This window comes from Candida pseudojiufengensis (assembly GCF_024610245.1).
Source record: "Candida pseudojiufengensis strain CBS 10847 chromosome Unknown scaffold5, whole genome shotgun sequence".
NCBI classification, from domain to species: Eukaryota; Fungi; Ascomycota; class Pichiomycetes; order Serinales; family Debaryomycetaceae; genus Lodderomyces; species Lodderomyces pseudojiufengensis.
Window position 1 is genome coordinate 473286 of NW_026261528.1, and position 27955 is coordinate 501240.

Sequence of the window (27955 nt, forward strand, 5' to 3'; positions counted from 1 at the left end):
TCAATCTACTTTTGCCACATTAAAAAAAATCTTACCTCAATATAAAAATGTCTCAATACTCTAAATATTTACAACCATTATAATATATTATACTTAATTAACCTAAGAATTTATTAAATTAAACTTATGACATATTTGCAACCCAATTCTTATATCATTATAAATCAAAGTCAATATTAACAAACAATATACAAAAGTCAAGTCAAGCATTAAAAGAACTTGAATCAAAAATATTCAAACATCAATAAATCAACTGCATTCGGTTACTTTTTTTGTTTTTCTCACCCTTAGTAACGAATCAAATCATTTAATATATTCAAATATTTAACAAATCATCAAATTCCGAAGAGAAAGTTTAATAAAGTAAGTAAAAGGGAATAAGTCATAATAGATAAATTAGGAGATGGTCAAAGATCAAAGTAAATCTCGAAAATCATCAATTGAAGAAAATAAATCTAATATAAATACAAGTAATAATGATAAATCAAAAACTCCCAAAAATCAAGAAGAAATAGAAGAAGACAATGAAGATGATGATGAAGACAATGAAGAGGATTCTTTAATAAGACTTTCACAACAAGCACAGCGAAGAAAATTAAGTCAACAATCACGAGATTTTCATGAACCTGGAGTTTTAGTTGATGAATTTAGTGGTAGTGAAAATGAAGATCTACGAGATAATCTTGAACTTGATAGTGGCTTAATTGTTGAAGAAGAACATAGTGATGATAACAGTCACGATTCTGACGATCATGATGATGAAGAAGAAAATGAATATAACGATGAAGATAACGATGAAGATAATGATGACATACATGAGCATGATGAGGATGAGGACGAGGAAGCCATTAATGAAGAAGAATTAGAAATGATTGAAACTGCTGATTTTTTACGTCATTTGATGCATGCAAGAAGAAGAACTGATGTTATAACAAATTCAAATGAATCAAATAGTGGAAATAATAATGGTGAAGAAAGTCAATCCAATGACACAAATAATGGGAATGAAAGTTCAACAAGAAATCATGAGGAAGGAGGTGAAGATGATATGGATGAAATGGAAGATTTCGATCCAAATGATCCAAGAGCTGAGTTTTTAAGAGCAATTGGTGCACTTCCTGGTGCTAGAGGAGAAGCTAATGGTGGCGCTCCAGGAGCAAATGGAGCAGGATTTGTAGATGTAATGCAAAGATTAATGGGTGGAGGTGTCATGTTTGGAGGAAATTCTGGAGATCATGGAGAAATTGAAGCATTAATTAATAATTTAGAACAAAAAGATGATACATATATAGTTTTAGAATCATTAAATGAATTATCAGAACGATTATTAATGATGAATGGATTAACAGCAGAAAGATTAATACCTGCCAATAAATTAGCAAGAAGTCTTGTTGGTATAATGGAAGATCCAAAATTAGAAGATGAATTAGAATTACATCTTGTTGCATGTCGTTGTTTATATAATTTTTTGGAAGTAAATCAAGATTTTATTCATGATGCATTAAATAATAATGCTATACCAGCATTATGTAATAAATTATTAGAAATTAAATATATTGATTTAACTGAACAAGCATTACAAACTTTAGAAATGATTTCAAAAGATACAATATCTCATAATAGTATTATTTCAAATAATGGTTTAACTGCATGTTTACAATATCTTGATTTTTTAACAGTTCATGCTCAAAGAAAATGTTTAAGTATTGTATCAAATTCTTGTACTAATATAACAATGAATAATTATCCAAAAGTTAAAGAAGCTTTTAATAGTATTACTGAAGTTGTTAAAACTCATAATGATCAAAATGTTGTTGAAAATGCTTGGATTACTATATCAAGAATTATAACTTGTTTTAAAAATAAACCAGAATATTTAAATGAAATTTTTACTGGAAAAGAATTATTTTTTAAAGAATTAACAAATGTTATATTGATTAGTTGTAATAAATCTTCAAATACTGGATTAGAATTAGAAAAAGTTTCTGTATCTTATGCAACATGTTCAAGTTTAATTGTATCATTAATTATTTTAAGTAGTGTTAGCATTGAAGTTTCTAAAATATTATTAAGTGATTGTGATATAGGTTTAATCATTGTTAAATCATTAAATAAATTTGGTAGATCTAAAAAGGAACAAACGTCTTCAACTAATGACGGTTCTCACATAAATATTGAATCATTAATGGCTGCTCCCAAGGAATTGATTTTATTATTCATAACATTAATTGGTAACCTTTTACCTATACATTATTCGGCATCTGAATCATTATATTTAAGTTCAAAATTTGAAGAATATGATGAAAGAAAAAAAATCAATAAAGATAGAATAGAATTATGTTCAAATATTATACCTCAAGATTATAAAAAATTTATAAATGAAATTTGGTCATTATTAACTTTAAGTTTTCAAGCAACTATGGATTTTGAAATTAGAAGATCTGGATTTGTTGATATTTATAGAATTATTAATTCAGTTGATGAACAAGATTTGATTTCATTAAAAGATTCAGATAAAGTAGCTGTGATTTTAGCTTCTGTTGTGAATCAATATCAACCAATGTTATTGAAGGATTTACAAAAACATTTTGAAGCAAGAAATAATGATAAAAGGATTAAAAATGGTGGTGGTAGTAGTAGTAGTAGAGATAGTGAAGTTTCTGAAGATGTGGATATGTTAACGAGCGATATTGATGATGACAATGACACTAATGATACACATGATAATGAAAAGCATAATGAGGGTGATGTGAATATGGATGATACTGATGAAAGTGATGAAAATGATAATGACGTAAATATAGATTATGAAGGAGAGGAATATAAAGGGGTTGATAGATTTAGGGAAGAACATGAACATGATGATGATGAAGATGACGAAGACGAAGACGACGATGAAGATGAAGAAGAATTTTATTCTGCTATTGAAGATGGACCAAGGGATTTAAACAAAATAAATTCTACGTTATTGATACTAAGTGCATTAAAAATTATGAATGTCTTATTCAAGAAAGCACCTACATTTTATTTACAAGCTTTTGAAAGAGAAGGTTTAATTAATGATGTCAAAACTATTATTCAGCAATTCAAACCTCATAAAAAATCTCGTAAAATTCATTCATCATCAAATTTTGATTCTCCAATGAGATCATCATTTGGTAATAAATTCATTGATTTAGAATTTTCAAAAGATTATGAATATAAAACTTCACTTATATCTACCTACTATAAAATTGAACAAACCGGTTTAGATATTGTTTCTAAATATAAAGAAATCAAATTATCAGAACAAAATGATGTTTCTGAACATATGACTATATTACAAAATATTAAACAAGTTTTATCTGATCCAAGAGAAACAAAACTTTATACATATGATCAATGGATGGAAGTATGGGATAAATTAAAATATGCATTAAATGGAGCTTCAAATAATTCTCAAGTTTCAAGTTTTGAATTAATTTCATCTGGATTAATTGATCTGTTAACTAATTTATTTACATCGAATGATGTTGATTTTAGTATAGAAACAAATTTATCATATAGTACATTTGTTGATAGTTTTTTCCAAAATGGATTTAATGATGCTAAATCATTAATTCAAAAATTACTTGAAACTTTAACAAGATCAGAATCTTTTGATATTGTTTCAATTGGTAATAATAATAATTCAAATCATTCTTCAAATCAAAGTCAAACTACTTTAATGGCTAATCAAATTAAATTAAAATTAACAGCAGAAGGTGATATGGGTGATTTGAATTTACCAACAATTATGAAAAATATGTCATTATCAGTTCATGCTATTGCAACTTTTAAATCAATATTATCTTATTTAAAACAAAGAATTAATTTTATGGAAACTATGAGTAATATTGGATTAAATAAACATGAAAATATTGATGAAAAGAAAAATAATGAATTTAATATTGAATTTTTAATTAATGGAGAAGTCATTCCTTTGGAAACAACTATTTATGGAGCAATTTATAGATCAATTCAAACTAAACCTGATGAAGTTGTTGAACCAAGTAAAATTTGGTCATCTGTTCATAATGTTACATTCAGAAAAGTTTGTAGTGAAGTTAGTCGGGATAATTTGCATAATAATTATAATTTTAATTTCAATGAACATGAATTAGATGTTTATGATAAAACAACAATTAGTATTTTAAAATTATTAAAAGTTTTATTTAAAATGAATGTTTTCATTGGTAGTACAGGTAGAAAAAATATACCAGTAAAAGATTTTACAAATTGGAAATTAACAGTAAAATTAAATCGTCAATTAGAAGAACCTTTAATTGTTGCTAGTGGTACATTACCAGGATGGAGTATTCATTTAACAAAACAATTTCCATTTATTTTCCCATTAGAAACAAGAATTTTTTTTTTACAATCAACATCATTTGGTTATTCAAGATTAATTCATCAATGGCAATTAAGAATTAATCAAAATTATGAAAATGATCATAATAATCGTACAAATAATAATAATCATAATTCAAATAATTCAAATCAAAGACCTCAATTAGGTAGACCAACGAGACATAAAGTTAGAATTACAAGATCAATGATGTTACAAAGTGCATTAAAAGTATTAGGAATTTATGGATCAACTCCAGGTATATTAGAAATTGAATATTTTGATGAAGTTGGGTCCGGATTAGGTCCAACATTAGAATTTTATTCAACTGTTTCAAAAGAATTTTGTAGAAGTAAATTACAATTATGGAGAAATAATGTTCAACCAATAATGTCTATTAAAGATGAGAAAAAACATAATGATGAAGGATATGTTGATAATTCAAATGGATTATTCCCACAACCAATGGATAGAGAACAACTTAGTAGTGAAAATGGTAAAAAAATAATATATATATTTGCATCATTAGGAAAATTTATTGCAAGAGCATTATTAGATTCAAGAATTATTGATTTTAATTTTAATCCGATTTTTTTAAAATTAGTTCAATTATTAAATTTAAAATCTCCTCATTCTCATATAAATCAAAAATTTATAAAAAAATTTACAACAATATCAAATTTAAAATTAGTTGATCCTCAATTATCAAAATCATTAAATCATTTAAATAAATATTTAATTGAATTTAAATCATATATGACTGAAGAAGAATGTAATTCTATTGAAATTGATGGTGCTACTATAAAAGATTTAGGACTTTATTTTGAATTACCAGGATATCCAGAATATAATTTAATTAATGGTGGATCAAATATTCCAATTACTGCAAATAATTTAGAATTATATATAAATAAAGTACTTGAAGCTACATTATATTCAGGTATAATTCATCAAACAAAAGCATTTATGGAAGGATTTTCAAAAGTATTTCCAATAAATTCATTAATTATATTTTCACCAAATGAATTAGTTCAATTATTTGGTAGTAATGAAGAAGATTGGTCAATTGATACATTATCATCTGCAATAATTGCAAATCATGGTTATACAAGAGAATCAAAAATAATAAAAGATTTAATTTCAATCCTAGTTGAATTCAATGATTTAGAAAAAAGAGAATTTTTACAATTTTTAACTGGGTCCCCCAAATTACCTATTGGTGGGTTTAAAGCATTAAGACCAGAATTAACAGTAGTTAGAAAAAGAGCAGAAGATGGTTTAAAAGATGATGATTATTTACCAAGTGTTATGACTTGTGCTAATTATTTAAAAATTCCAAATTATTCATCAAAAGAAATTATGAAAGAAAAAATTTTACAAGCTGTAAAAGAAGGAGCTGGAGCTTTTTTACTTTCATAGGTTTATACCTTAATAATATTGCATATTTTCTATTAATTTGTAATCGTAAATGAAGTATTATTCGACTAGATCCTAATTTGTCTGTTTTCTGTATCTTCATAATATTGTAATATTGTATGTGCTGTATTGTACTTTGATTTTGTGTGACCAGATAATTGAATATCTGAAAATCAATTTAACAACTTAATCAGAACTTAACACAAGTGAAAATCAAGTCATATACTCATGTACCCTACCCTACAACTTATCAAATAATACAATATAATAATGAGTAATCTATATTCTCATAGAGAAGAACAAAATAATCAAAAATTTGAACAATTAGCACAAACATTAAATCAATTTAAAAATACAATAAATAATGATATAAATGATTCAATAAATCAAGAATCTGGTTTAATTAATCAATTAAATGAAAATTTTTCAAATTTAATGTCATCTGTTTCTAGAACTTCTGGAAATTTAAGAACTGTAATGAATAGAAATCAAAGTTTGACTAGAATTGTTGGAATTATATTGGGTGGATTTTTTATAGTTTGGATGTTATTTAAATTGATATGATATAGAAATTAAAGCTATGAATAGGTTCGACGCAAATAGCTACGACTGGTTTTAGTATTTACCTTCGATGTTAATCCGAGTCTGATATGAAAGCTATGATTAGTTTAGTCATAGGATAAAGTCGATTCATTTGGTTATAAAATGCACGCTCATGGCTCAGAGCTATTTTTACTATATAAGAGACGGTTTAATGAATTCAAGATTTAATGTATAATGTTAATAACAGTTTTAACTTCAATTACTTTCTAATTCTATTTTTTATGAACAACATCAGATCCTAATCTATAGTTTCCAATGGCAGAGCCCCAATTCAATTTCGATCTTGTAACCGGTAATAATCTTCTTAAATTTTTAAAAGAATTTTGATTTAAATTAACAAAACTTGAAATAATTTGATTTTCAATTTGATTTTCAAAATTATTTATAAAATTTACAATTGAACTTGATGTATTTGATTTTAATTTATCCGTTGTTTTTTCATCAAATTTAAGTCTAACATTTCCATCTTCAAAATAATGTATATCTAAATTTATTTTACCTTCTACTTCATTTGAAGATATTTCGTATTCACTTGTCCATATTCCTGTGTAAAAATTCTCATGATTTTGTTTTTCACCTATGAGAATGATCTTGTATGCATCTTCATTTATTGGAATGATTGTAATATTAAAATTAATATAGTAATCGTTACCATACTGTTCCAATTTTGAAACTAAATCTTTTGGAACATTTAATTCATTTTCATAAGATTCAACATCAATGATTTTTTGATTAATTAAATCGAAATTAAATTTCTCGTTTCTGATATAGTCTATGAATTTGGAAGAATCGGAATCTTTATTATCAGCGTTGATTATATAGCCATCAATGATTATTGAAGTTTTGGTTAAATATTCATTAATGGAGTTTTCAATTATTGAGTTAGTAATATCTGTAGATAGAATTTTTTTCAAACTTTTTATAACATCTGGTAATTCTGTCGATGGTGCAGATAATATTAATGAATTTACTATCTCCTGAAGTTGAAGTGACATATTAAGTTGAATTGAATTGTGCAAATCAAATGTTGAGTAGATACTAGTAGTTTGTTGAAAGTTAATATATAAATTTTGCGCACATAGGCTATCTAACAGTTTAGTGTAATCTTTTCTTCAAGAGAAGTGACTTTTGTTCTACATTTTGCGAGAAATGAATAGATAATTATCATATTACTCATGCTTTATAAAGATTATATTATAAACTAGTAAGATCCATTGCCAAATCCGGCACTGGTATTCTGTTCTTGTATTCTTTGTTGATATTGAGCATAGCTTGGTTGAGGGTATTGAGCTTGATTAATATCAGGTTTAAATTGAGGTTGAGTGAATTGCGTGGGAAGAAATTCCTGATGCGTAGGTTGAGATTGATTTTGTTGAGATTGAGTATGATGAGGTTGAGTAGGTTGTGATTGTTGACCAGTGTATTGAGTTTGATCGTTATGAGATGAACTGGGTTGACGATTTTGATTAAACTGTCCTTGAACATGTTCAGACCGATTGTATTGAGGTTGATTTGGTGAAGAATCATAAGGTGGCTCATTGTAGATGGGCTGTGTATAAGGTCCTCCATATGACGTTCGTTGTTGCTGATAATGTTGTTGAGGTGATTGTTGTGGTGCGTTTTGTTGTGGTTGAGTAGGGTGATGTATCAATTGAGGTATCGACTGTGAAACTGCTGGATAAGGAAGTGCATGATTGTTGTTGGGAGAATTGAATTTTGTTCTATTGTTTATCAGTTTTTCTAGTAATTGATTGTAAGATTTAGCTTCAGTTGTTAATTGATTGTTTAAAACTGTTAATTCTTCTTGACGTACACTATACTTGTCTATCAGATTTCCCAATTGAATCCGAGAGGAAATAACACTATTGTACAATTCTGTCACCTCATCTTCATCTACTTGAGAAATATCATTTGTCGAAAGTATAGCTAACAACCTCTCTATTTTTCTCTGATCTATATTTAATAAATGATCTTCTATTTCAGCCTCTTTAGCAAGTTCTTGCGGTGTTTTGTTTACTATTGGAGTAACATAATTTAAAGGAAAAATACCAATTTTCCCATTTGGTAACGAACCTCTCCACCAATCTCTGTAAACTGATTCAATAACCGTGATTACATCACCTTTTCTGAATGACAATTCATCTTCTTCATATGAAATCAAATCATATAAAGCTTTAACTTTTGAGACAGTTGCAACAGTTTGTGTTTCATTTGAACTTTCTGGCGAGGAAGGTGGAATTGGCTGAATATTACTATTTTCAGCATCAGGTAATGGCTTGTTATTTAGATACTGCTTCTTCAAATTCTGTTCATCCTCATATTCTTGTAAAGACAATTTTAAAACTCTTTGTAATTCCTCGTCTTCTTTATTTTTATCCTGTTGTGTTCTTTCCTGTTTGGCCGGTTTACTTGGTCCATGTTGATTCTTGAAATATTGTGGATATTCGTTTTTAGCTTTATTATAAGCATCGTTGATGGGTTTTAAAGATGGATCACTTTCAAAGCTTTTATTCAATTGTTCAAGAACTTCAATTATTCTATATTTCACAGTAACATGCAATTTTTTATCTTGTAATTTTTTGATAAAACAATCTTGTAAAAATGACTTTGTTGCAATTTCTTGTTTCATTCGTGACCCACAATTCTCTGCTATTGCAGTAATTAATGATAATGATCTTAGAATTGTATTGGCATCTTTTGTTGATGAAATTTTGGATTTAATTAAATTTATGGCTCTAGTTGTTTCTAATTCAGGGTCTGAGGATATTTTATCACAAACATCGAGTATATATTGCCAGTTATCTGACGTCAAAGTAGGATCAGTAGCCTTGTTAATAATTGTATCTAATGGAGCCATCTTTGTATAAATTAGATTCAATTATCGTACTATGAAATGAACTTTGCCACTTACTAATAGCTGATTTAATTATGTCTAAGCAAATATTATCTGGATAAGAAATTTAACTATATGCAGGTCATGATTTGAAGATATCAACTTTACGAGTTTATAGATCTATTGGAAATTTTTGGTTGCAAATAGTTTGTATCAGTTCGATAAAACTATGTAGCGGTTCAGAAATGACAAAATTTCTGTTTTTAAGCTTTGATGAACACAGCAGTGATGCTGGAGAAGTTGGGCAACATTCAAAAATTTGGATATAAACACGAGATGGTTGACCAATTTTAGTTTCAAATACGTGCTACGTCTTGAGATGTCCTTTTCTATTCTTTAACGACTGAAAACCATACTGATTCTTCACTAGTTTTCCGAAATCCTGTTGTTTCAGAGAATATTTCAGAAAGTCTCCAAATAATAATATTTTATTTAGTCTTTGAGTTTTCTTTTCGTTTTGAATTATTATTTTATTTATTTTGAATTCAACGTTGATTTTTCAAATTTTTTTTTTTTTTTAATTCAAGCATATCATAACCAAACCTAGTGACAAGACAAAACAAATCAATAAAGCGCATTACAATCAAAGATCTTTTCCTTTTTGAACATATTATCCATAGAAAGAAGCATACTCGTCAAGTCATACATAATTGATTTTGACAGTCTCAAGTGAAGAAAAGACGTTAATAAATTGATATTGGAATAGGGGAAAATGAGTACATCTGCATCAACATCTTCATCTGGTAAAAACAATCATTTGTCTCCCAAACCACAACTGCGTCATCGTTCTTCATCATCTGTTGGTAATATCAACGTTGGAGACACGTCACCTTCTTTATCAACAATGGCCACATCATCTTCATCTAGAAGAAAATCAAATGCAAGATTAATTGAATTACAAAAGGAATCCAAATCAGATTTTGCTATTGCCAAAAAATTGATAATTGGATTTAGAGAATTAACTTATAGACAAACATGGATATTACCATTAATTGTTTTGATTATTGCATTTTCAACTTATTATCTTTCAAGTCCTTCAGGTGAAATTCATCAATTTTTAAAAGACATGATTGTCCCATCCTATCATGTACCAGGAACTGATCAATATGGAAAAGGTGTGAATGATTTCAAATTCGTTGGATTTTATGCCTTATTTTTTACATTTTTGAGAGAATTCATGATGTGTTGTGTTTTAAGACCACTTAGTATATTCTTTGGAATCAAAAAAGAAGCTAAACAAAAAAGATTTTTGGAACAAACTTATGCAATGTTTTATTATGGATTAAGTGGTCCAATTGGATTATGGATCATGTCCAGAACTCCATTATGGTGGTTTAAAACCACTCCAATGTACCTTGAATATCCTCATAAAACCCATGAAATATATTTTAAAGTATTTTATTTGGGTCAAGCAGCTTTTTGGGTCCAACAGTCAGTTGTTTTGATCTTACAGCTTGAAAAACCTAGAAAAGATTTTAAGGAATTAGTTTTACATCATATTATTACAATTGCTTTGATTTGGTGTTCTTATAGATTTCATTTTACGTGGATTGGTATTGAAGTATTTATCACTATGGATGTTTCCGACTTTTTTTTGGCATTATCAAAAACTTTGAATTATTTGGATTCCAAATTGACTGGACCGTTCTTTGTTTTCTTCATTGGTGTATGGGTATATTTAAGACATTACATTAATTTAAAGATTTTATGGTCAGTTTTGACTGAATTTAAAACAGTAGGTGAATGGGAATTAAACTGGGAAACCCAGCAATACAAATGCTACATTTCACAACCTATCACCTTCGCTTTAATTTTCGCTTTACAATTAGTTAATGCTTATTGGTTATTCTTAATCTTAAGAATTTTATCAAGATATATTTTCGCAGGTGATAAGAAAGATGAAAGAAGTGACGATGAAGAAGAGGATGATGGAGAAACTCAAGAAGCTGAAGATAAAAAGCATCAATAACTTAATAGTAGCTTTGGCAAATAAGTCATAAATAGAAGTCTAGTAGAGTACGGCTAAAACTTAATTTAAATACCTAATAATTTATTCATATAAAAACGTAATAATATTTACCCCTTAATACCGCTTAAAGATAATCTTTAGCTACCAAAGTGTTTATTTACATTTTTACTAGATTTGCTCTCTTAATTGTAAATTGTAAAATATCATCATCATTCCTTAAGTCTTAAATAAACTAACCACATTCAATTTCAGACTACAACCATAGACGCAAATGCGTCAATCATTGAAAGAACTACAGGATTTTACAAAAGATGAATTGATTGAAAAAATTTTGGAATCAGAGACTGTTCTTACTGAATTTCAGGAATCAAGTAAAGAATTAGAAAAAGCATTAGAAGAGGAACTAATAGATTTGGAAACGTCGAATAAAAATTATCAAATAGAAATTCAAACTTTAAAGAATCAAATTCATCCATTACGACAAACAAATTTGGAAAATGGAAAACAAATAGATGATTTACAAGAAATACTACGATCCAAAAATGACGAAATTAGCTCGATTCGAAAACAATTGATACAGAACGAGATTTTGAATGATTCCATGGAGAATCAAGACAGAATACTACAAAACAAGCACCAATTACAAATAAAATTTAATCACGAATTACTTGAGAAAATCGCAATTATTGAGGATGAACTTGAGCGATTAAGGAAACAAAATTTCGAGAAACAACTATATATCACCAACTATCAATCACAAATAAAAGAGTTGAATGAAAAAATAAATAATTTAGAATGCACGATGAAGGATAATGAAGCAGGAGATAGTAATGAAGATATAGGCGATATCCTGCTTGTTTCAATAAAAGAAATGTTAATATCTACACCTCCATCACGTAAAATTAAGGAGCAACAAAACACTACATCAAATTTGAGGAAGTCGGACAGTCTACAGAAGCTCAAAAATTTGACAAAGGATATTGAATTATATTTAGGTAATTTTAATCAGCAGGTGCCAAGTAGGAACGGAAGACTACCTCATGATAAAATAGAACTGTATAAATCAACTTCATCTAATCATTTAACAACTTCTGTTAAAGAAGGAACTGAGCTTTTTGATGAGAAAGACGATCAGAAGAAAAAACGCGTTAGTACTCACAAGAGGATCTCACTAAGCAAGAGATATTCAGACTTGTCATCAAAAACAGGCAGACCAACATCAATGATACAGCTGAGATAGATGTTTATAACAATTTTGAGTAGATGTATATAAGTTAATGTTATGAAGTAGACTAATGAATACCAATTTTAATGAAAACCGTAACCTTAAATGTTTTTGTGCTCGAAATTAATTCTTAATATTATTTGTTTATTGTCCTTACTATTTTTCAACAGTTCTTACAAACATCAAAGTTGAGAAAACACACATCAAAAGAATGCAGAGTTTCACCGATGCTATTCTGAAATTCAATATGTACGACATATTTACGTACCTTGTCGATATGAATAGAGATTTAGCCAAACAAGACGATCAAAAAGACTCGAAAAATCAAATATACTTGAATCAAATACTACAAATCGTTGAGAAGCAAAGGGATTTAAATCCAAAACAAACATCTAAGAACAAAAAATCAGACCAAACTGTCTCAATTAAGGAAAATGATTCAACATCAATCAATGTTTTTAAGTTGGCCTCGCGGAATCTCGTAATTATCCTTCAATCGTTACAATCTAAGACCTATGATATAGCTAATCAATTCTTAAATGATTTACACTTGGATGACCAAAATGAATTAAGTGTTGTTTCAAAAACTTCCATAGTTTTCCTTATCGATTTATTTGATCATTTTCCTGGCCAATTGGGTTCATTAATCAGTTTCAGTACTTCGCAAATCTATAAAATATTGAAGAAAGATCCAAATATTTCAAGTAATTTGTTGTATCTACTATATTCAATTTCCAAGAATGCAACAAAAATAGATATTGATGATAAGTTGAATGCGAAATTAATCAAAATTTGCACAAAGGCCATTACTCAGGAAGCTATATCGTTTGATTTAAATGACGAAAAGGATAATTCCTCAATTTTAATTAAAAAAAATTTCATATTATGCCTCAAAAACTTTTTCACATTGAGTATCTCCAGTCGTTATGAAAGTTTATTGGAAACCTCGGCTAGTTCAAATCAAGCTGGGGCTAAATTAAAACCTGAAACTATCATGAGTCAACAACATCAATTTCAAAATAATCTTTTAAAAACAAATGAAAAGCTATTTGACTATTGTCTTTCCAATACTCTGAAAGAAATAAGAGTTGCTACGACAGATATGATTGCTAGTTTATTAATCAATTTCATACCGACAGGAGAATTCAATTCCATAGAATTTTTGATAAGATTATATCCATTACCTGATTTAAATTTGTGGGACCCGAGCTTGCAAAACAAACTTGATTTAGATGGTGAGACGATCATTGAATCCAGAAAAGAGAAAAATACTGTGGCAAATCATGACAGTTCTTCAATCTTGAATTCAGCCTTAAAGCTCAACTTAAAACAGTCAAGTGTAATGTCGACCATCATTTTTTATATCCAAATGGAACAATTTCAAAATCCTGAATTTTTATCATCAAATTTGATTTATATACTAAAATTAATTCTTTTGAAATTCAACGACCTGGAAAACATTGTACCATCGATGCTTCAAGTCCAAGACACTAACTGGTATAAGACTTTAAATAATTGGAGTACATTAATAGATTATTTGATAACAGAGACGGGTTCAGCTGCTAATGATATACTTAGTGAATTCATCTATTCTAGATTCGAATTAGGTCTGGAATCAAAGTTAGATGAAGATAAAGATGAATTCACAGAAATGGGGTCTTTGAATAAGGAAAAGAAAAAAGAATCGAAGATTTTTGTTTTTAAAAGTAGCAAATCTAACAAAAAAAGGGAATTAAGTAGTAAAATCAATATCTATACAAATCCATATCAAGCATGTTTGACGATGCTTATTATTCAAGTTGTTTTACCTACAGGAATTAACTTTGATTCATCTAATAATCTGAATGGTGTAAACGAGAAAGCCAGTTCTGAAAATCCCGAAGACGAAGATTATGAAATTGCAAAGAGTTCAAATGATGAAGGCTCTTCGTTTTTAGAAAGTGCATTATTGACATTAATAGTTAACGACAATTTTTACATAAGAACTAGTGCTATCCAAACTTTTATTGCATATGCAAGGTACAACCAGGCAATAATCAATCAATTGATATTGAGAATTTTCAAATATGTCAATCAAGAGCAGAAGCATTCCGAAAAAGAATCCAAAAAAGGGGAGAAAAATGAAAAGAATGTTTGTGGTATTACTTCGGTCAGGCTATTGAGTTATTCCTTAACTCTATCAGCGCTAATCAGACAAACCGATCCCGCGTTACTTCAAAATTCAGTGATTGTTAAAATCTTAAGTTTTTGTACACAAAATTTAAAACATAGCAGTAATACATCAATAAAGAACTCAAGTTGTTGGATAATATTGTCTTCCTTGATATCATTATATAATTCTTCAGAATATGTGAAATTAAATTCATCTCAATTTTTGGTGTTTTGGAAAAACTTACTCACTTCCCAATTTCTTGGAAATACAATAAATTCTGATGTTTCAAGTGATAATGAGATTATCTCCAATTTAAAATTGAGAGCTTTTGCGTTGGGTTGTTTGTTGAATTACCTAAACTCAGTTGAATTAACTCCGGAGTCATTAAAACAAGTGCTGTTTCTTTTGAGTAAATCTTATAATTATTTGTCCCATTTGGAAAGCAGTATTGAGAGCGTGGGAGCGGTAACAACTTTGAATTATTCTTCCTTCAACAATTTTGATTATAATCCCAACATATTAAATAATATACTATACTCCAATTACTCATTTAATAATCAACTCGTGCCAGAGAAGATGATCATAAGTTTGATATTTTATAGTAAAAAACTAATATTTCAAAGTTTTATCAGGATAACTAAAACACTTAAGAGTGAAATCAATTCGAGCATTGTCATTTTTCTTATCAAAATCTTTAGCGATCACAGATTATTCGCCAGAGAAACATCAATTGATTTGGATAAATCTTCCAAGTCAAAATCCAAACAACCAAAGATGAACTATACCCTTGACGCCGATTTTTCATATTTGAATGATGAATTCAACTACCATTATGGGGTCACAAGCAAATCAACGACACTTTTCGATTCAGAAAATAAAATCAAGTCTGATAATTATGATGCAAATTCCAGATTACATAGTGTGTTCAACATGAACGCACAAAATGGGGCTTCTTACTGGTTAGATGTGTTTGAAAAAACAGCGTTAGATTCGACAGAAACGTCTTTAAATTATGATCCCAATGTTTTGATTACACAAGATCTTAATTCACATAATAATGAATCTCCAACTTTAATGACATCTTTGGTGGATTTATCAATTGAATTATTTCAAGCACTGTTTCCATATTTGACAAGCAAAATCCAATTTTCATTGTTAGAACAAATAAGAAATTCTTTATCAGCAAAACCTATAGATGAATTCAGATTTTATGCCATTCAAAAAAATGTATCAATTGCATTGTTTGGAGTTGCATTGAATGCAGTGACAAACAACCTCACCTTCAAGAAAGATGTAGTCATGACTATCATTGACATTATTAGAAATCATGGATGCAAAAGCAAGGAATTTACTTCAATTAACTCCAAAACGATAGGCTTATGCTCTCAAATTATTAGCCACGATGACGCACATGGATTAGTTACTACTTTTGTCAACGATATTGTTAATAACGATTCTCCATTTCAAAGAGGATTTGCTGTTTTGAGTTTGTCTCAAATATATTCAAAAAGTAAGGTAGGATTTCATGAAACCTACAATATTTTACTGCAGGTAATAAGTGATCCAAATCCAATAATGTACTATTATACTATTCATTCACTTATCTCAATATTGAACTCCAACATAGAAAAACTATCCATTATTCCAGACCTTTTGAATAAGATTTCAATCAATTTTTTAAGTAATGCCTTTAGTTATGATTCGGATAACAAGATTTTGGATAATCTTAATACTAGGTATAGTGTTGCTGGACCAGTTGCTCAACTACTACGTTTATTTGTGACAAATTTAGGACCAGCATTGAGAGATTGGCCAAGTAGAAATAAGACTATGCTAAGAAACCTCATTATTTCTTTTAGTTATGGAATAGGGTTGGCCACTCTTGAAGATTACATACAAGTATATAAACAATTAATGGAGCTATTTCAGGAATTAATTATTTTTGATCCAAATTTGATCGAAGGAGAGGTTGGAATATTCACAAATTTGTTGAATTTAATAATATCCAAGAATTTAAAAGTAGCGGTTGGTAATATATCTCCTACTTCATTGAATGCTGAGACTATTTTTCCATTCACAACGAGTTATGATTTATATACAAGTGCCTATACTTGTTACTATGAACTATTGAAAATATATGGGACATCAATACTTACTCCAGAAACTGAATATTTGATTTGGGTGTCAATGAATGTCAAACCATGCGTTGAGTTGGAGCGTCTTACTAATTTGTGGTTAGAGTCTAGTTTGGATAAGAACTGGTTTAACACATTGAATACATTGTTCAAATCTAGTATGAAGAAACTTGTTGGGCCATTTCTCGAATCCAATTATCAGCAGAAATTATTACCACTATCACAGAGACAAAAGAAGAATAAACGAGATAATGCAGTTGATTTCAAAGATGAAGAAAACGAAGGAATTGTTGGAGGTGATGAAGACAACTTGGAACAAAACGAACCAATTTCGTGGAAATTCAAGTTATTTATTTACGATTCTTTAAACAACTTATTAAAATTAGCTTATCATAATATTCAATTGACCGAGAAATTGAAAAGTAAAATTCCGGATATTGTCAAGCTTTCATTTTTGGGTTCCACATCGACAATCTCGGAGTTGAAAATAAAAGGATTAGATGTATTGAATTCAACATTGGAATTATTTGGCGAATTTGAAGATCCATTATATTTCTCAGTTTCAATACTAGAGCAACAGCAGGCTCAAATCATCAGTGCTTTGATTCCATGTTTTACACCGGGAAACGATTTTAGAGTAATTGTCCATGCAATAGGAGTTTCGTCAAATTTTATGAATTTACCAAGAATTAAATTTTATTCCAAACAAAGAATATTGAAAACATTAACTCAACTATTGGAGGAGATCTCATCTAATAAATTTTTAAAATTTGGATTTTTGGAGAGCATGTCTGAATTTGGCAAAAAAAGCATCCAATTAGCAATTCTTAACTGTTGGGCTATTTTAAGAATTGATTCAAATGAAAAAACTGATGGTAGTTCGGATGAAGAATTTAAGCAAATTTTGGAAAAATACTCTAAGTTATTGGTGTCGTTGTGGATAATGGCCATCAGAGAATATTCAGTGATCAAGTACAGCGAATCTACTAGTAAGGAAATGGAAATTTATGGAACATATTGGATCAATTTGATCAATGTATTAAGTTTGGAGTCAAATAAAAATGAACAATTGGTAAATGATTTACTATCTGGAGAAGCTCAAAATTTTTATTTCATTCTATTCAGTCAATGTATGGAATCATTGGTGAAAAATAGAAATGTAGTTCAGGTTCTTCATTCGACTAAAAAATTATTGAGAATACATTATTTGGTGGATTTAATATTTACTGATCAAATATTCATTGAAATCGTGGACATTTTTGATAGGTTGGTCTTAATTGATGATAATACTGAAGTGCAATGCTTATTATTGGAAAACGTCAACATTTTATTTCAAACTTTTATCTCGTCTCACCCTACAAACTTGGAGACTGGATTTGACAGATTATTTGAATTAATTAGAATTACTATGCTTCCATTATTCAGAATTTTACCTTTTTTAAAAACTGACTACGAAGTCACGGATGAATTTGCCCATGAAAATTTACTCAAGCATGCAGAATCTGCTGCCAATTTATTAGTATTGAAAAAGGCATTTGACAATCTAGTTGAAATGATCTCGCTTTTCCCGAAAGTCGTAAAGATGGATTTATACTCATGCTTGCTTTATATATTCGCAAAAGTTTATGCAACCAAAAAGATTTATTTGATTTCTGTCATACTTCCTCATTTGAAGCAAATTTTGATTGGAATCAACGAATTTAATAACACTTCGGTTACCAATTTTTTCAATATTATTAAAAATTATTATGAGATTACTCCTCAAGAGAACTATACAATTATTACTACTGTGGTTTTACTCACTTATGGAGCCATAGAATTAGATGTGAAAAACTCAAAGAAATTAAGCGAATCCTTATTATCTGTATTAAGTGACTCAAATTCAGCTTCATTAAGTTTGCAATGCATAAAGTCTTTAATTCAAAGCAATAAATCAAATGTTCAACCTGTGTTGAACTATTTATTGAGTGATATACTAAGAAGCGTTAGTGGATTCAATGAAAAATTAGTGGTAGATAAAAAATTATCTATTGAAATTTTGATAATGTATACAAAAGTGATAAAAAATGACTTACCAAAATCAAGAATAATATATTCTATTATTATTCCTGTTTTAGCGAACAACGAAGGAAAATGTGACGATATATTTATTCATCAAAAGTTAATGTATTTAGTGAAATTGAATCCGGCAGTCTTCAAAGAAGCAATCAACAACCATTTAACAAAATCACAGAGAGAAAAAACTGAGAAATTGATGAAAATGAAAATACAAACTGATAACCAAGTTGAAGACACCCCTGCAATAGAATTAAGAACTTTTGTATAGTTTTGGTATTAGTTAATGAATCAATGTATGAGTTTGTTAAAAACGCACTGAACTCTATCAATACGCGTGTTGATTTTTGACACGCGTTTTATTTACTTTTTCAAAATAAAAGTAAGATTTTAGTAACCACATCATTCTAACTCATCATAACAACTTAGAAATACTCATAACAGTCAATGCTCGCATCGAAATGAACGAGATTCAATCAAGTATAGTAGGGGATATCAATATTAGCCATTCATTACTTTTCAATCCACACACCTCCTCGGGCAATGATGAAATAGATAAAATACATGAGGATGAAACTAATGTAAATGATTCAAATCACTCTGAGAACATCGAAAATATTCAACCACCAGAAAGTCGATCTGATAACTCCTCCTCGGGCAATGATGATTTAGATAAAGTATATGGAGATGAAACTAATGTAAATGATTCAAACCACTCTGATGACATCGAAAATATTCAAGCACGAGAAAGTCTATCTGATAATTCTAATAATATTAGTATTAGTGAGGTTAATTCGGACCAAAAAACAGTGAAATTACTAAATGGACAGTGCATAAATTTGTTAAGAAGAAAATGTTCAAAAGAGGCAAACATTCCATTGACTGCCAATTACTCATACTTGGATATGAATCTGTTATTCACTAAAGCGGAACTCAAAAACAAAATCAAAAGCAATAATCAGAATTCGAAATCAGAAGCTAAATCAAAATCGAAATTTACAACTCAATTATTGACAGAGAAGTATAAACCACAGAACCTTTTACAACTATGTCCAGCAGGAAATGAAAGGCAGTATCGACAGATTATGAAATGGTTGAATAAATGGTCATCAGTTGTATTTGGGAAAAGCAAAGAAGATACTGATAGTGCTGATTCATTAGGCAGACCCTTCAAAAAACTTTTGTTAATACACGGACCTCCTGGTGTTGGAAAAACAGTTGCAACTCACATATTAGCTAATCAATTGGGCTATAACATACTGGAATTAAATGCAATGAATAGTTTGGATACATTTCCACAAAGCACAAAAGAATCAATAAATTCTTCAAGCGCATTAAAATTGAAGATTAAAAATGCCTTAACATCAAATTCTATTTCAAAAAATAGAAAACCCTCTTGTTTGCTCATTGATGAAATTGATTCTTTAGCAAATTTGAATGATGTTGTCAAAGTATTGAACGACATCGTAAGCTCAGATCAAAGAGCTTTCAACAACCCACAACAATTCAATAATAGTCGAACCAGCAATAAAAGGACATCTAAAAGAAATCATCAGATACTAACTAGGCCCATTATTTGCATTGCAAATGATATTTACTCACGACCATCGGGAAAATATGGTCCAAATCCATTGGAACGAGTCAGAGCTTTGTCGGAAATTGTTGCATTTAAGAAACCAGCAATAACTCAAAAGATGACAGGTGTTAAAGTTAGTGGGAATGCAATGAAATCAGTGAAGGATTACCTTATGAGTATAAATAAAAAGGAAGGTTTAGGGTTGGATTATAAAGATATTGGTGAAATATGTGAGGTATGCGACGGCGACCTTAGAGCATGCTTGAATCAAATGCAATTTGGTGGTAGAAAGTCATCCAACTACCTGAAAAAGTCCTCATTCATGGACAAAAACGTATCTTGGTTTAATATGGTGAATGATATGTTGAGAAGAGACCCACAGTTAAAAAAAGAAGAACATTTTAATAAACTTTTGGATAAGTATCTTAGTGGTAATGGAAAAGTATTAAGCTCAAATTCGGATCTATTCGATAAGTTTATGAACGGTATTTTCAACAAATATTTAGATGTGATACACACACAAGATGATTCCTTGATAAAACCAAGCGAGCTAAGTGATTGGTTTAGCTATACGGACCAATTTTCCAGAAATTTCAATGATACTGGTCAATATAACACAATTATTGCATTAAAATCTTATTTATTATTAAGCGATATAAGACAACAAAAAGAATCAAATCCATTAATAAGTAATGCCAATTCCCAATTTTTCGAAATGGTGGAATCTTTGAAAGAACATCGTCATATAAGCAAATGTGTCATTGAAAATTTACCAGTGCAAACTCGTCTTGCAGTCGGTAATACCAATGCTAACACTGTTGCAACTTATATTCTTCCTTGTATAACCAAAATACTCAACCCAACCTTCTCATCCAAACAAAAGTCCAACTTAAATTCGACAGAGTTAAAATGGTTAGATAAATTGGTAACGATTATTCAAGATTTCAAAATTTTATTAGAGTATCATAAAATATTTGATTCGAATCAACAACAATTGGTATACACACCAAACTGGGATCAATTATCAATTTTTGAAAATGGTTCAACAAGTAAGACTAACACTTTAGACCAAAAATTAATACAAATAAAGCGTCAAAACATTTTTCCATTAGTCAAAGCCGAAATTGACCAAAGATTAAATGCAATCCAAGCTTCTAAACGTCCATTAACTACAACAACGGAAGAAGAACAGCAAATCTTGAAAAAAAGAAAATTAATTGAAAGAGATCTGCAATATTTCAAATCCCAATATGATTCAGTTTTATCTAATTTGGTAGGAGTTTCCGAAAATTCTCAAAAGGAAGAACAAAATATAAACGAACATATATCAAGAATTTGGGTCAATTTTAAAGAAGGATATTCAAACGCTGTTAGGAAAGAGGTGGTCTGGAATGACATATGGAAGGCTTAATATAATTTTAATATGTAATATTGATATAACTAAAATACTAAATTTACATACTCTTTAAAATACATAATCGTATCAGTTGCTGACTCAGATTTTATAAAGCTATTAAAACTTATTTTTCTCTTCATCCCGCGTTTAGGGTAGTTAATGACATTTGTTTGACCTTGTAATTGTAGTAGACCGTTTGAAAAATTCTCATGCATTTTCTCATTGTTTTGAGAGAATGGGTCCAAACTAGTTAAAAATTTAGGGTCTTGCTCCAATTCAGGTTTCAATATTGGTCCAAAATTAAAATATATGTCGTCCTTGTCACTGGTGGATTCAGCAAAGCTTTTGATTAAATTGGACGTCTTTTTTAAAAATTTTTTAATTTGACTTTCAAAAGGTGATTTAATGCCTGTTTCTTTGATTTTCACAAAATCTTGACCCTGACTACACGTAGAAGCAATTGTGGCAAGCGATTTATTGGATTGAGTATATTCAGGAGATGATTCCACAAATGAATTCATTTCAGCTGGATGATTATTATAGTTACTACTTTTCAGGAAGTAGTGCTTGAAAATTCCCAGGACTTTACTAGAATTTCCTTTTTCTTTTATTTTTTCAACATTAGGTTTTTCCATGTCTGACAACGATGACAACTTTTTTAAATCAATTTCCGCTTCACCATTGTCGGCTAGTAGTCTGTTTTTAGCAACAACAAACGAGACAATATCATCATTATATGAACTGCGTTGTGCATTCAGCGTATTTTGATCCGAATCACGAAAGGTATATTGATCCATTTTCAGATTTGTAGGCTGCATGATAACTGTTTGAGAACAACGCTGTAAATTTGGGGAGTCTGACCATTTTCTTTTTTTATTAGTTGAATTAGCTGTTGTTTTAGGGACTGTTTCAACATCTACTCCTTCCTGTTTACCTATTCCAGTAATTTTATGATTCCCAAATTCTGCTGGAAGATTTGTAATGTCAGCATTAATATGACGAGATACTCTTAATTTTGTTTTTGAACATTTCCGTAAATATTTGTCTTTAATTGATTGATCATTTGTACAATGGACGTTTTCAGTTCCTGAGACTGTTAAAGGTTGACAATTTTTTTCATGCTGGAGTTTCCTATTTTCAATAATATCAGATCTCACAGGTAATTTGGCTTTGCCCAATTTTAAATCAGGTATGTGACTATTTGCATTATGAATTGTCGATGAAGTTGAAACATTCTTTAGATCACTTAAAGCTGATACGTTTTTCAAACCATGTACCGATCCCTCAATCACATCACTATGACAACGTTGAACCCGAGTTGAAGAATAATTGCCTTCGATAGATGGCAATTTCATGTCATTTAAAGCACTGCATGATTTGCTCCTTCTGATGCTGGGGGGTGATAACGCTAAACCTTTGTCTGGTGAATGAAAGTTTGAATGTTTGATGTCCTCAAAAAAATCGTCCAACCGGGCTGCAAAAATTTCTTCTTTCAATTCTGATGATAATTGACCGTTTCGTATACTAAATCCTGTAAAACCACCGGAAGGTTTTGGTCTTAAAAATTCCGATGTCTTTTCGTCTGTTTTAAATTGCTCCAACTCCTCAATATTTGTTTTGCTAATCATCTTCTTGGTGTTGTATCTTGGATTAATGATAGCACCTAATCTTGGAAAATGAGTTGAAAAAGGTATTTGTAGATGATCCTTGTCCATTCCAAAGGGTCTGAAAAATTGAGATTCACCGGAAAAGATTAAATGATTCGTAGTGTTGATCATACTGACTCGTTATTAGAATATAATTGAGTGACCAAGCAACTTCATGTAAGATGATGTTCAAATATAGGACTCAGTGTGAACTGATATCAAACGATTTTGATAAAAACAAGTAATGAGACAATTTCATTCATTATATTTAGTAAAGAGCCAACTCATTTTGTCAATCAGTGCCGAGTCTATCATGTGCTTGTTTTAAGTTTGTTTCAAAAGACGTTTTGAAAATATTATGTTTCATTTTTTCTACAATGTGCAGAAACTCAAATTGTTTTTCACACTCAAATTAAATATTTAGAAAACTTAACTTACTAAAAAATATAAAGGGAGATTCAAATAAAGTGACATCTCGTATCTTGCAAAGCCTACGTCGAATTCATTGAGATAGCTGAATCAAAAAAAGTAATCACCAAGTAAACTTAAAAAACAACTAATGTATATATTGTAAGAAAATGTATAAGAATTAAAAATCTAGAAAATATCCCCCGAGCCTGCTAAATTGTGCTCTTTTCTTTGCGGCCAATATTCACCATTGTATTCCCAGTACATATCACCAGTAATAGGATGCTTCTTTTTGATAAACCAATTTGGCTTATATGTTTGACCAGTTTCTTCTCTTTGTTTTCTTGCTTGTCTTTGTTTGACTTCAACTCTATGCTTTTCATCTGCTGCTTTATCATACCTACCTTCTTCCATATCTCTTTGATCAGGTCTCAATCTTGTATCAGTAGGTGCTAACCATTTTTTCAAATTAGAATCAACACCATTTAAAGTAACTGCAAATTGAGTTAAATTAAATGGAACTTTTGGTCTTGGTGCAACTTGCCAAACTAAAAACTTGTTTCCAGAAAAAGGATCAGTTGAAGTTGTTGAAGATGATTTATTTGGATCGTCCAAAATTGACATTTTTCTACTAGAATCATGATGTTGTTGATCTTTAGTGATTTTTTTAGCAAATATTTTCGAATTCCAATAACCCCCCATTGCCCATTGTGGGACTCCTTTTGCGTCTAAAGCTTGACCTGAAAGTTGATATGCAGATGATGCTCGCCATCCTCTTTGCTTCATGTCAACTGTGATTGTATCACCTGTAGTATGGTTTTCAACAATCATCTTACCATAATTGTCTACGGTAGGATTACCAATCATAATTCCAACAACAGCAGTATTGACTTTTTTCCAACTATATAATTCCTCACTCACCAAATTACCTTTCTTATCTTTAACTCCATTATTAGGTCTAACTACTGCAAACATTTTTCCTAAATGTTTAAAATCAAATGATCTTCCAGAAAATTTGGAATCAACTGCATTCTCACCATAATATTCCCATTTTGGAGAAGTGGCATGACAAGCACTAATAGGAGGATGATGACTAACTTGTTCAACAATTAATCTATAGTTTTGATCAGGTCTGGAGTATTCAAACGTCTCACCTAATAATGGGTTAAATGGTTTTGCAATCCTATCAATAGTTGAAGAATATTCAGTAGCTGCAAATGTAGCAACATAAATTAATCTCAATGTAGAATCATCATATCCAGCAGCTTTATTTAACAAATCATTATATTCAATATCTTCAGCCAATCTTTGTAATAATGAAGTTGGTTCATTAAAGGAAACAGGTAATGTCATTCTAGTCATATCCTTTCCAATCATTGATTTTAAAATACCCCATAACCCAACTTTCGGTCTATTATCTTCGTCCATACCTAGCTTTTTTCTTGGTGGATTTTCATAACCCAAAAATGAACCTTCTGCTTGTAATTCATGATTGACTTCTTTTTGCGCCGGATTAAGACCTTCATCACCTGGAATATTTTTGTTCGTGGAATCAGCTGTTTCAGCAGGGGCAGTGTTGGAAGGAGGAACTCCCTGTTGATTAGATTCAGATGGTTCAAATGACAGATTATCAATTTTTTGTTCAGGCGGTATAGATTCATCTTGTGACAGAGCAATACCAGCACCTGCCGCTCCTACTGCACCAGCACCAGCACCTGCTTTGACCGCAGGATCTAAATTAGTATCGTCTCTATTCGAGGGTGGTTGTGTAGCAGCAGTTTCATTTGATTGATTGACTTTAGGTGCTTCTTCTTTACTAACATCTTGTTGAACCGGTGCTAAAGTTGAAGAATCAGTTTCATTTGGTGGAGCAACAACATCAATTTCATCATCGAATTCATCAGCATCAAAAAACTCATCTTCAGAATCATCACCTAATAACTCTCCTATAACATTATCGGGTAAAGAACCAGGCATATGATTAACTTCTTCTTGTGCAGCAGTAACTGGCAAATCTTCATTGCCTACCTCATTTCGTTCAATACCTCCCAACTTATTATCGATGGCATGAATTTGATCTTCTTGAGGTTCTTCACTCAAGATCTCACCTTTAGCAACACCAGTTGCATTACCATCACCATTATTTGTCGATGGAAGTGGTGAAATTGCACCACCAGATTTAGTACCAGCTCCTCCTGAAAAATATTTTCTCAATTGTTTTCTTTGTCCTTGTAATACAGCCAATTTATCTTCTCTTGATTTAATTTCATTTTCTAATTGTCTAATGGATCTTTCCCAAAGTTGATTTACTTCTACTTGTCTATCTAAATCTTTTCTAAGTTTATTGTCTCTAGTATCAACGATTATATTGTATTTCGTGATCAAATCACTAATAGCCCTGATTGTATTATTACCAACCACGCAAACTTCCGCTTGTTTTGAATTAGGTTGAAAAACATCTATGCTCATTACTTGATGAAATAACTCTAATAATGACAGTAATTCTATATGTAACGATCTTCTGGTGGCTGCAATAGAATCATTAATCTGATTAATATCAATAGTATTTGAATCATTATCACTATCATAATCTTCTCTTTCAATTTCGTCTGCATCGTAATCAAAATTTTCATGATCTGTGTCTTGAACGCTATACTGTTCGTCCACACTAGCTCTGGCGTTCAACTGTTGATTGGCAATTGAATCGGCAAGAGTGTGAGATGTCGATGACCTTGAAACATCACTTCCATTTTCAAACGATTCTCTAGAAACTTGACTGACATTACGTTTATGATGTTTTTTTCTTCCAGGAATTCTCAATCTGTGTTTTTTCTTTTCTCCAACTGATTCATTGTCTTCTACGGTCAGATCTTGTAACTCTTCAGGTGACACTGTTCCACTTGCTGTATTATTTGATAATTGATTTCTCTTTCTTATATTATCTTTAGAAGCAGTTATAGCATTTTGTAATTTCCAAACCCATCTATTGGTTTCAACTGGGAAATTAGCTTTCAAATGCCATCTAAGACCATTTTTACCATATATTTCAAACTTCATTTTCTCAGATGAATCCAAGTGTAATGTTGCATAACCTAAATTTAGCGAACCACGACAAGAAGTATCGTCTTGATCTGCATAGTAAGATAATATACCATTTTGATCTAAAATAAAATATCTTAATTTATAACCTGATGCAAAGTTTGTCCATTTACGTAAATAACCTTTGTAGACTTCAATACCACCTGATTTAGGTACAGCATTTGATGTAGCCACGGGATCCATTATCGTTTGATCTTTAGAAGCATCCTTTATTAACTTTTTTAATGGTTCGTCTTTAGCTTTGACTAAATCTACGGGTAATTTACCACGTTTATCTCTTTTGAAAGGATCACCACCATGTTTCAAAATCCAATCACACATTGGTAAGTCATCTTTACTAATAAATTCATGCAAAACAGTGTTCCCAGTTGTTGGATCAGCACCATTTATATCCAATAATTCAGAAGCTCTTGGATTCAAAATCAAAAGGTTTTCCAAATTTTCAAAATCTCTATTGCTAAAGAAAATTCTTAAATCACCAGCAGCTTTTTCAACGAATTTAGCTCTTTCATATTGCATTAATTGGATTATATCTTTATCTTTACAAACTTCCACAGGTTGTTTCTTGTCATTATTAACTATAGTGTCATTAATATTCGGTAATGATAATAAATATTTCACAACATCTTGTCTTGAGGCAATAGCAGCTAAATGTAAAGGAGTATTGCCCTGATTATCTTGAGCATTGATATCCAATCCATACTTTTGTTGGTTATTGATTAAGTATTGTATAGTGTCTAAATTTGCAACTTGAACAGCATAATGTAAAATTGTTTCTCTTAATTGTTTGAGATCTTGATTTTGTATGGTTGCTTTACATGAAATTAATTCTTGGATTATTGAATCAATTTTTGAAGTATCGCCACTTCTCAAAGCATCTAATAGCTTCAACCTTAGTAACGATGCATTCAATTGAGCAGACTCGGACATCTTACTAAGATTAAATTCGTCGTGGAGCTTGAATTTTGGTAAGTTTTTTGGTAAAATTATTTATTGAGACTAAAGTGGTAACAAAA

The 27955-nt window shown here is 30.1% G+C and overlaps 10 protein-coding genes across 10 annotated transcripts; 6 read left to right on the top strand and 4 right to left on the bottom strand. All coding sequences in view use genetic code 12, as the record gives it.

Annotated features, from left to right (window-relative positions):
- Window positions 1-403: 403 nt before the first annotated feature.
- KGF55_002513 (putative ubiquitin-protein ligase) lies at window positions 404-5785 on the top strand (the record flags this gene model as incomplete). Its single annotated transcript, XM_051757205.1, has 1 exon — window positions 404-5785. The coding sequence occupies one exon, from the start codon at window positions 404-406 to the stop codon at window positions 5783-5785; it is 5382 nt and encodes a 1793-aa protein (XP_051614774.1).
- A 267-nt stretch (window positions 5786-6052) lies between these two features.
- On the top strand, window positions 6053-6346 carry SFT1 (Sft1p; the record flags this gene model as incomplete). Its single annotated transcript, XM_051757206.1, has 1 exon — window positions 6053-6346. One exon carries the CDS (start codon window positions 6053-6055, stop codon window positions 6344-6346), a length of 294 nt encoding a protein of 97 aa, XP_051614775.1.
- Window positions 6347-6597: 251 nt separating this feature from the next.
- Window positions 6598-7380, bottom strand: KGF55_002515 (uncharacterized protein; the record flags this gene model as incomplete). Its single annotated transcript, XM_051757207.1, has 1 exon — window positions 6598-7380. The coding sequence occupies one exon, from the start codon at window positions 7378-7380 to the stop codon at window positions 6598-6600; it is 783 nt and encodes a 260-aa protein (XP_051614776.1).
- Window positions 7381-7586: 206 nt separating this feature from the next.
- Window positions 7587-9242, bottom strand: HSE1 (ESCRT-0 subunit protein; the record flags this gene model as incomplete). The annotated part of the gene is made up of 1 exon (XM_051757208.1): window positions 7587-9242. One exon carries the CDS (start codon window positions 9240-9242, stop codon window positions 7587-7589), a length of 1656 nt encoding a protein of 551 aa, XP_051614777.1.
- A 748-nt stretch (window positions 9243-9990) lies between these two features.
- LAG1 (sphingosine N-acyltransferase) lies at window positions 9991-11247 on the top strand (the record flags this gene model as incomplete). The annotated part of the gene is made up of 1 exon (XM_051757210.1): window positions 9991-11247. The coding sequence occupies one exon, from the start codon at window positions 9991-9993 to the stop codon at window positions 11245-11247; it is 1257 nt and encodes a 418-aa protein (XP_051614778.1).
- A 271-nt stretch (window positions 11248-11518) lies between these two features.
- Window positions 11519-12487, top strand: KGF55_002518 (uncharacterized protein; the record flags this gene model as incomplete). Its single annotated transcript, XM_051757211.1, has 1 exon — window positions 11519-12487. One exon carries the CDS (start codon window positions 11519-11521, stop codon window positions 12485-12487), a length of 969 nt encoding a protein of 322 aa, XP_051614779.1.
- A 196-nt stretch (window positions 12488-12683) lies between these two features.
- KGF55_002519 (uncharacterized protein) lies at window positions 12684-19085 on the top strand (the record flags this gene model as incomplete). The annotated part of the gene is made up of 1 exon (XM_051757212.1): window positions 12684-19085. The coding sequence occupies one exon, from the start codon at window positions 12684-12686 to the stop codon at window positions 19083-19085; it is 6402 nt and encodes a 2133-aa protein (XP_051614780.1).
- A 190-nt stretch (window positions 19086-19275) lies between these two features.
- Window positions 19276-21801, top strand: CTF18 (Ctf18p; the record flags this gene model as incomplete). Its single annotated transcript, XM_051757213.1, has 1 exon — window positions 19276-21801. One exon carries the CDS (start codon window positions 19276-19278, stop codon window positions 21799-21801), a length of 2526 nt encoding a protein of 841 aa, XP_051614781.1.
- A 29-nt stretch (window positions 21802-21830) lies between these two features.
- On the bottom strand, window positions 21831-23564 carry KGF55_002521 (uncharacterized protein; the record flags this gene model as incomplete). The annotated part of the gene is made up of 1 exon (XM_051757214.1): window positions 21831-23564. The coding sequence occupies one exon, from the start codon at window positions 23562-23564 to the stop codon at window positions 21831-21833; it is 1734 nt and encodes a 577-aa protein (XP_051614782.1).
- Window positions 23565-24029: 465 nt separating this feature from the next.
- On the bottom strand, window positions 24030-27869 carry KGF55_002522 (oxysterol-binding protein related protein; the record flags this gene model as incomplete). The annotated part of the gene is made up of 1 exon (XM_051757215.1): window positions 24030-27869. One exon carries the CDS (start codon window positions 27867-27869, stop codon window positions 24030-24032), a length of 3840 nt encoding a protein of 1279 aa, XP_051614783.1.
- Window positions 27870-27955: the final 86 nt, after the last annotated feature.